Source organism: Ictidomys tridecemlineatus, chromosome 3 (assembly GCF_052094955.1).
Source record: "Ictidomys tridecemlineatus isolate mIctTri1 chromosome 3, mIctTri1.hap1, whole genome shotgun sequence".
In the NCBI taxonomy this organism is placed as follows: domain Eukaryota; kingdom Metazoa; phylum Chordata; class Mammalia; order Rodentia; family Sciuridae; genus Ictidomys; species Ictidomys tridecemlineatus.
In genome coordinates this window covers 87,281,356-87,290,483 of record NC_135479.1, presented here as the reverse complement: position 1 = coordinate 87,290,483, position 9,128 = coordinate 87,281,356, and the positions used below count along the sequence as shown (strand labels likewise).

General features: G+C 56.6%; 1 protein-coding gene across 2 annotated transcripts in view; it reads right to left on the bottom strand.

Annotated features, from left to right (window-relative positions):
- Positions 1-723: 723 nt before the first annotated feature.
- The window catches only part of Spsb4 (splA/ryanodine receptor domain and SOCS box containing 4), a 67,905-nt gene continuing 59,500 nt past the window's right edge, over positions 724-9,128 (bottom strand). The window contains exon 3 of one of the 2 annotated variants that reach the window (XM_040269889.2): positions 724-2,046. In XM_040269889.2, coding sequence (XP_040125823.1) covers positions 1,783-2,046 — 264 coding nt within the window. In that variant the 3' untranslated portion in view covers positions 724-1,782. The remainder of the gene's footprint in view (positions 2,047-9,128) is intronic. The other variant, XM_005328025.5, reaches the window with a different exon arrangement.

Below are 9,128 nucleotides of genomic sequence, written 5' to 3'. Positions count from 1 at the left end.
AGAATACTGCCCCTGGGGGCATGTGCCACAAGTCTGGTTCTTTTCCCTTGTCCCCAGGAGGGGTGTCATCCCTTAAAATAGCAGTCTGAAAATGGCCTCTTCTTCCAGGAAGCCTTCCTTCACATTACGCCCCCTCCATGCCAACCCAAGGCCTGTGCACTCGGTTGAGCTGTCTCGCCTTCTGATGCTGCACTAAGATGTCTCCCCAGGGATGGGATCCACAGACTAGAGCATGGCTCCTGGAGGCTGGCACAGTGCACGTTGCTGGCTGGTGATAATGAATGAATGCAGAGCCAGTCTTGACCTGATCCTCACCTGACCCCGACTCCAGCCTGACCTTGATTCCTAACCTGCAGAGCCTGGTGCTGCCTCCCACTTGCCCTTTAGCAACTTGCATGGCTTCTTGGTGAGGATGAGCCATATCCACTCCCACTTCCAGATCTACAGGTGGCCGATAGGGTTTGCCCTGCTTGCCCCTGGACCCCTTGGGCATCACAGCCTGAGTTGATTTTCTATGATCATGGCCAGCTGTGTGAGGGCTACCTACGCCCTCCTCCGGGGCAGGCCTGGGATCTCTGGGGTCTGGGAGCAGCGGGGACCACACCCAGAAGAGACCAGGGGCTCCTGGAGAAGCTTGTCACGCCTGGCTTCTGTGGGACTGAGGACAGACCAGCCAGAGATGGAAGGCGCTCTCCTGCCCCTCCCCACAGAGCACTTCACAGCTGAAGGACTGAACTGCAAACTTTATTAGAAACGCTCCTCATTCATGGTCAAGTTCACATTGACGAGGGTCGGGGGGAGGCAGTGCCAACTGGGGCTCTGGTGTCCCACTGCTGTGACAATTTCCAGTTACCAAGGAGTCTGGGTGCAGAGCATCTGAAACACACCAGAGATGCCGGACAGTGGCGGCAGCAGCAGCAGCAGCATGGCTTTGCAGGGGGACCAGACTCCCATGGGTGGCCGAGCAGGGCCCCCCCGCCCACGTCCACCCTCCAGGTATCCGCTAGGTCCCAGACTGATAAATAAACAGCACGCCACACACACAGTTGAAACAGGAAATAAACCTGTGGGATTCTCCTAAAGTGAAAAAATAACTCGCTCATGGATGGCTTTGCTACAGCGCAGGCTGCACCCAGAAGGGTGGGCAGCCCAGAGGCCCTGGGAAGGCTGCTCAGCCCCAGGACCTCTTCAGACTTGGGTGTCACAATGCCTCTGTCCCCTTTAGCACCTGTAGACTAAGGGCTGTCCTCCACACACTCCTCTTTTAAAATGCAAAAGCAACTCAAGATAATCATCATCACCGAGGCTCAGCTGTCCTGGGAGAATCTGTCAGAAGCATCCTCCCTGAACAGAGGGGACAGCCGAGCTGCACCTCAGTGGGACGAGGGCGTGGGGCATGGGGCATGGGGCATGGTGCGGGTGGGCGAGTAAACAACGTCAAGAGGTAAGCAGGAGGCGTCTAAAGTTGCTTTGTCCACTCGTGCATTCTGCTGTTGGGCATCCCTGGGGAATAGTCTCTCAAAGTGGCCTCAAGTCCTAAACTGGTGTGACAATCCTGCTAACCTTGGCCAGAGGTGGGGCCAGGAGGGGTGTGGGCAGAGGCTACCCTCATTCTTCTCAGCCCTGGCCCGGTTCCCCTGACCCTGCCTGCAGGGGACACGGAGCAGAAGTCTCCCGCAGCATGTTTCATTCACTCTCTTGAATAGGGAGCCGCCATCAGTCCCGATCAGTAAAGGGGGCCACCACGGCGTGCGTCCCGGAGGGTGGGCGGGTGGCAGCGCCTTAGGGAGGCGTGGACGGCAGGGCCTGTGGAGACAGACGATTCTTGTCTGAACTTGTCACACGTCCCGGCCTTTCGGACCCCTCCTGTGCGGGCTGCGTGACCGTGGCCGGCGGGCAGGCCGGCCCCCGCGCGGGGTCACTGGTACTGCAGGTAGTTTTTGAGAGACTGTGGCAGCGGCAGGGAGCCGATGTCCTGCAGGCGCCGACGGCCCAGGGCGGCGCGGATGGATCTCCGGCACAGGTCCATGAGCGGCAGGGGCTCGGCTGCAACGAGAGGGCAGAGGTGAGAGGGCAGAGGTCAGAGCCCAGCGCAGCTCCCCGCGCTGTCCAGCCCCCGCCCCTGCGCTGGCCGTCGGGGTCCAGCGAGCTGGAGACCGCGAAGATGTGGATCCAACTTGAACGAAGCCCACAGAACAAAGGAGCATGGAACCAACTCAACAGGGGTGACTCATGCTATTTAAAAAACAAAAAGAAAAAGGAAAGACCCAGTGCCCATGGCAGGGGTGACTGGAGTTCCATGATCAAGCTCTGGAGCAGGCGCTGAGCGTGTCTCTGCGTAAAGACGCCCCTGACTGCAGAGCGGGACAGAGAATGGCCTTGGCTGGGTCTGCAGCCCCACTTCCTCCAGAAGCTGGACAGGCCGTGGGCACATCGGTCCCTGATACTCAGAGGCTGAGGGCAGGAACGTCACTTCAGATCCCATCTCCAAATAAATAAATAAAGTTAAATTAAAAAGATCAATTTCTGGGCTGGGGATGTGGCTCAAGCAGTAGCGCGCTCGCCTGGCATGCACGGGGTGCTGGGTTCGATCCTCAGCACATAAAAGTCAAGTAAAAGATGTTGTGTCCACTGGGAAAAAAAAATAAGTAAAAAAATCAATATTTAAAAAAAAAAAAAGATCAATTTCCCCTATCGCTGGCTGTGCCGGTCAGGGGAGGAGCGCCTTGTCTCATTTTCCTCTTAACAACTGGTTCTGGAAAAATGAATACACGCAAATCCAGAAGCAACGGAATCTTTGGACAGAGGACCAATGACACCAAGTTGAGGTTTACTGCCGCACCTGGATTGGGCACTCCCTCTCTTCCAGGCCCTCTAACTGGCCCTGGGGATATGGAGATGACCAAGACAGGGCTCAGGCAGCCCTGGAGGTAAGGGAGGGCGCCCGTCCGGGATTTAAACAGGGGAAGGGTTTTGACAGAGGGCAATACTCCTAAATGCACAGGGCAGAAATGGGGCACTTTCTGGGTGGAGGCACCTCCTCCTGGAAACTTCCAAGAGAAGACATCTGAATGGGGTTTTGAAGGGTGGATAGGAGTAGCATGCACATGGAGGTGGGAAGGTGGTCAGCAGACAGAAGAGGCAAAGGCCCAGGGGCAGAGAATGGGAGAGGCTGTGAGGATAGGGATAGTGTTGGCCAGCAGGTACAGGCTGGATGGGGGAGTGAAGATGGTCTAGTGCTGTCCCCTGTGGCTTGCACAGGCCTCATTTTCCTGCACCCCAAGAACATGCCTGAGACCTGAACCTGCGTCTTAACAATTGTTTGGTAACAGAATAAGTGATATTTTAAAAATATTCCAAGTGATATTTTAAAAGCATTCAAACCGTAAGCAGTGAGCACCAACTCAGGAGTTATCACAGGAATGAATGATACCACAGGGACAGGAATGTGGTCGAGAGCGTGGTTCACAGAGACTTTCATTGACTAGAGCCGCAGAGGTTAGAGGGGAGCCGTCAGGATTGAGGTGGGACTTGGTGTTGTGACAGAAGCCACACACTGTACAGTCAGCTCCCCTCAACTGGAACAAAGACCCCAAGTCCTAGACGCTTCAAACACTTCCTCATCATTTCTCTCTCTCTTTCTCTTTTTGCAGTACTGGGAATTAAATCCAGAGACACTCTACCATTGAGCCACGTCCCCAGTTCTTTTTATTTTTTCAGATAGGATCTTGCTTAGTTGCTGAGGGCCTCGCTTACTTGCTGAGGCTGGCCTCAAACTTGCAATCCTCCTGCCTCAGCCTCTGGAGAGGCTGGGATTACAGGTGTGCATCACTGTGCCCAGCCTAACTTCTTTTGCTCCTCATACAACAAGAGATTAGTCAGGGGATCTGGGCATGTCCTCTTTCCAGCCCAGAGGCCCACTGCTCACCCCATCCACAGGGTCGGTGCCCAGGGCCCCTCACCCCTCACTCAGAGCATCCACATCTCTCCTCCAGCAATATCACTGTTCCCTGGCCCCACCATGGCTCCAGAACAAATTTTGCACTGCCCCTGTCAATCAAGCCCCTGTGGGCCCCTCCCTTCCGCTGACCGAGTCCTGTGTTCAGCATCTTGCCAGCTGATCCTCCCTGCCACAAGTCCCACAATCTCCTTTTGGTTCCTGCAGCCCCAGTGTCTGCTGTGTGCTGCTGGGTGTTGGGGAAATCATAAAACCAGCCAGTGCTTATTTAATGAGCAGCTACTTCTTACCAGGCAGCATGAAGGAGGAAAGATACTTGTAGCTGTCTTTACTGAAGGCTTATCAAGTGACCAGGCGCTTTACAAAGCTCTTTATTCATATCAACTCACACACGTACGTACCAAACTCATCACAATAACCTCTTGGGTTTTTTAAGGGGGATGATGCAGAAACAGAGAGATAGTGAGCCACCTGCTTAAGGATGCACAGCTAGGAGTTGCATCCAGACAAATGGAAACTGGAACTTGTGTTATTTCTTAACTGCATTTATTGAGTGCCTGTTTTGTCCCCATTGCTATGCTAGGTTGGTCTCATTGAGGTCTCAAAACAATCCTGTAAGGTTAATGTGACTTGTTCATTCCTGCTTTACAGAGAGGAAACTGAGGCTCAGAGAGGTAGGGAGGCTTGTCCAGAGCCGCACAGCCTACATTTGGAGGGGCACACCAGGCAATTATAGAAGGAGGCCTTGATGAAGGAGGGTCAGTCACCTGTGTCCTGGGCTCCTGGCAGACTGTGACACAACCCCTAGCCTCACTGTCCAGCTCTGGCCACTTTCCAGACCACCGCTGCCCCCCTGTCCTGAATTACTGCACAGAGCTGAGTCAGGACGGTGGTCTGCTGTCCCTCCAGGTGGACATGATGTGCATGGGGTCCATCTGACAGGACCCCAGCCAGCCTCGAGGGGAGGGAAGCCCATGGCAGGTGGGGACTCGGGGAGCCCACATAACACTGGGGCAACAAAAAGGGCATTTTGTGTGACTCCTGCATAGAGTTCAAAAGTGGGGTGACAGACTTAGGGCAGGGGTCCTTGGGGAGCAGTGAGGGGAGGGCCTGGTCCTGCCCCTTGACTCGAGTCTGGGGACATCCCTGTGTCTGGTTGTGGACACCACGAAGAAGCAGCCTTAAGATCTGTGCGCTATTCACGTCAGACCTCAAAACAAACTCAGTCAACAGCCTCGTCCACTGAGTACCTCGACCTGGAATCCCCTCCACTTCCACCTGGGTGGCCAGAGACGGCCGGCGCCTCTCAGAGCCTCGTGCTTCTCATTCGTAAAATGGGAGAGCCACCCCTTCATCTGTGGGCCGTGGTGACCGCGGTGTGACCCAGCAGGCACCGGGCTTCATCTCAGGCCACCAGCCCAAGAGGTGCCCTTAAAAAATGGTCATGGTTCCTTACTGTGTTTCTAAAATGCCTCCGATGTGTCACCCTAATTGAAAACAAGGTTCTGCTCTTGATGAAGATTTCTTGGAGTCAGAGCCGGATGTCTGGTCCTGTGCTAAGAATGTCACAAGGCCATCATGTCCCAAGTTCTTGGGTGACCTGAATTCTCCTTAGTCTTACTCCACAAGTAACCCCTCGCACAATCCCGGGCGTACCACCCAGGACTTCCAAGGCCTCTGCTTTGCCATCCATGAAATGGAGGTTCAGCTCAGTGGCTAGGATGTCCGCGGCTGTGATGGCCTCCATGTCCCCAGGCCCTCTGAAGGCTCCCTGCTTGCCGTGGGGTGAGCCAAGACATGAGGCACCCCACTCCCCTCACCCCCATATTTACATTTTGAAAACAGGTCCACCTTCTTAAGGTCCAAATGTGAAATTCCCCAGTGGGGATTTTGGACAAGTGCCAGCAGATGGGAAGGGAGCTGAGTGACAGCTTTGGAATAGGGACTCAGCCGACCAGGCACTGCATGTTTTGAGGAACATAAGCAAGAAGACACACGCGGTCTTACTGCGGGTCAGAAGCGCTGCTCCCTTATCCACAGACCTGGTGTCCACGACTGAGGACTCAGAGGGCTGCTCCCCAGCCCCGCCCGTCTGCTGCTCCTTTTGCCTAGAACGCCCTCCCTGCACTTCCTGCTAGGGCACGCCTCGCCTCGAATCAAGTGCCACTTCCTTCCCGGTGACTTGGCTCCTCTGTCCTCTGGGGCTGACCCGTCCCATGTCAACCCAGCTGTTTAATCATGCAAACGGGCAGGTGCATCATTAGCTGCAATAATGCTACTTCTCAAATACGGCCAGCGGAGCCCCCCACTCGCGTCTAGAGAGCACTTGGAATGTGAGCGTCTTCCCGGGACAAGCTTCGCTGTTCCCCAGCAAAATGGTCTAGGAGTCCTCGGAGGCCGCAGCATCTTCGCATGACCTGTGAGCCAGTGAGCGTCATCCGCACAGATGGTGCCCAGCCCAGGAGGGGCTCTCACTCCTGCCTGGAAAGAGGGCTCTGAGCTCCTCCGTGTGCACAGAGGAGTGTCCAGGGGAAAAGAGCCCTAAATAATGCACAGCCTCCCAGTGCAGCTGCAGAGAGGGGCGTGGGAAACCCCAAGGGAGGGCCCAGAACAGCGAGCGCTTGAACATGTCCCCAGAGTTCTCCACCCAACCGTGTGGCCTGTTTGACAGACAGTGGCAATGGGCTCAAGGGAACAGCCAGGACCTGCACCTGTACCCCTGACACCCGGCATCTCTCTGGAATGAAGGGAAGGTATGCGCATGCCTAACAGAGGCACTTGGCAGGCCAGTAACTGCTTCAATTCCAGGGGGGCAGGAAGCAGGTGGGATAGGAAGGTGGAACATGTCCACCAGGGTGAACACGGTCCCCCTTCCAGGAGCCCAGAGAAGCTCCCAGCTCCACGGAGCAAACACTGGGGTGACAGCCAAGGAACTGTAATCCCAACACCAGGGGTACCCGTGTTGCTGCCTCTGCCCCCATGGAAGGCTGAAGCAGCTCTGTTTGAGGGGCAGCCTTTGTGGAGGACTTGCTCAGCCTGGAGATCCAGCGGAGGCGCAAACAGCAGAGGTGGGGGCTCCTGATGGGAAAGGGAGGACACTTCTATTTAGAGGAAGAACCTGAGGGTCCAGCCCGCCCACAAGCTCCCTGTCTCCATATCTAGTAAGTGTGTCCAGCAATATTCTCAACCAAAGACTCGTAGTCCTCCCAGGCAAAGAAGAGCCACCCTGCTGCAGAGCACACCGAGGCCACCTGTTTAGATGGCCCCGTGGCTCTGAAAGAGCCTCTACCCACCTGGTCTGAGAGCTACTCAAGGAGGTGCTCCAGCCACATGAAAAAGGAAACCGAGCCACAGGACGGGACCACTTCCAGAAGAGAAGAGAGAACCGACTGCTGAAGTGAGGGGGAGTCGTGGATCCACAGGAAGATCCCTGACATCTCAAACCTTGGGAGAACCTCCTTCCCAAAGCTGTCACTTCTGTACTGAGCCGTCACCAGCCGTCCCCCATGGTGCTGTGCTTCCCTGCCTCCTACCCTGTCCCCGTCTTCTCCCCACTCAAACCTTCCTTCCCCTGAGCCTCTGGAACGGCTGCTCACATAGGAAATTGTCCTCCTGCCCCGGTCTCCTGAGTGCTCCCTCCCCTCGGCCTTAGCTGGACCTGCGTCGTCTCCCAGGAGACCACTGCCCTCTGCCTTCCCCAGGATGAGACCTCCTTGCACTGCCACCGTCTACTTGTGACAGTCCCTCTGCTTCTGCACCTGCCATTTGGCTCGGTCCCCTCCCTACTCCTGACTGATGACATCTTCTAACTTCTGAGCTCACTTGCCGGCATTGGCCTCCTGGACCTTTCCACTCACACCTGCCTCCCCTGGTGGCGGATCCTCCGCAGGACAACTCTGTCGTCACCCAGGTCCTGACCGCCATCCTCAGGGACCCTCCCCACTCTGAACTCAAGAGTGCACTTGGCCTCTGCTCCCTGAGACTGTCGGGCAGCTGGGCAGAGCAGAGGAGCCCGGGGCTGCTGGCTGGCCTCAGGCCCCGCTGCAGAGTGGCCCGGCCGGCCTTCTCAGCCCGTGTCTCCATCAGAGTGGCAAGTAGCTTGGCCCCCAGCTCAGGGACCTTTGCACAGCTGACACTGGGCAGAACAGAGCCCTGTCCAGTCCTGGCTTTGACACACCACGTCACATTGGGGTTGACAGGAGAAACCACAGGAAATGCTCCTGGGAAGGCAGGTGGCACCCAGGAGGTAAATGTGGGATGGGCCTTGGAGACCAAGCTGTGGCTCCCCGAGGCTTCCGGTGGGCCAGGTGGCTTTGGTGGGGCAGGGCGTGGTGGCCCAGGCCCAGGCCAGCTGCTCAGAGCCTCACTCGGCTCCAACACCCGAGACCCACCTCAGCCGAGGGCTCACGGCTGCATCGTCAAAGGCACAGGGATCTGCTGCCCACGCTTCACCCAGGGCCTTGGGTCCCCAGGCGCCCTCAGCAAGGCAGGGGTAGCCTGCCCTCCCCTCACTCTGTGCCACAGCCTGGCCTTGCTGGAGCTCCCCGACTCCTCCGGCTGGCTCTGGGACTTCTCAATCCCCAAGCAGGCACAGCTGGAGGAAACCTCTGTGTGAGAGCTGGGAGGTCACCAAGGAGGGGACCTTGTGCACCTATGTCTTCTGACAGAACTGCTCACAAAGACTGCCACAACGCCACCTCGTGCAAAGGCCACACAGCCTTACCCAAAGAGATGCCAGGAATCTGCCCAGCAACAGGCAGCCCTCGGGGCTAATCCTCGGAGCCAGTATCATCGCTTCCAAGCGTCCTAAGCGTCCTCATTTCACACGGAGACACCACCCCTACGTTAAGCTCCTTAAGGACGCCCACCGTGTACGATGGCCTCTGTGCTCCCCCGGCAAGGCTCTGCTGTTCCCAGATGGACGTCACCCCCTGTGGAGAGTCCCACTCTGATTGCTGCTCAGCTTGACATCCCCAATTCCACATGTACTTAGCTCCTGCTCTTATACAAATGAGGGCCCTTGTCACATGGACTTCTGCCCAGGCTGGCTCTGCTTTGGGATTCTCCTCAACCCTGCCCAGCGGTCAGTGGCCAGCAGCACTGGCCTCATCGGGGACCCTGAGCCCCACCCAGCCCCACTGCACAAGAGTTAGCACTGTGACAGGATCCC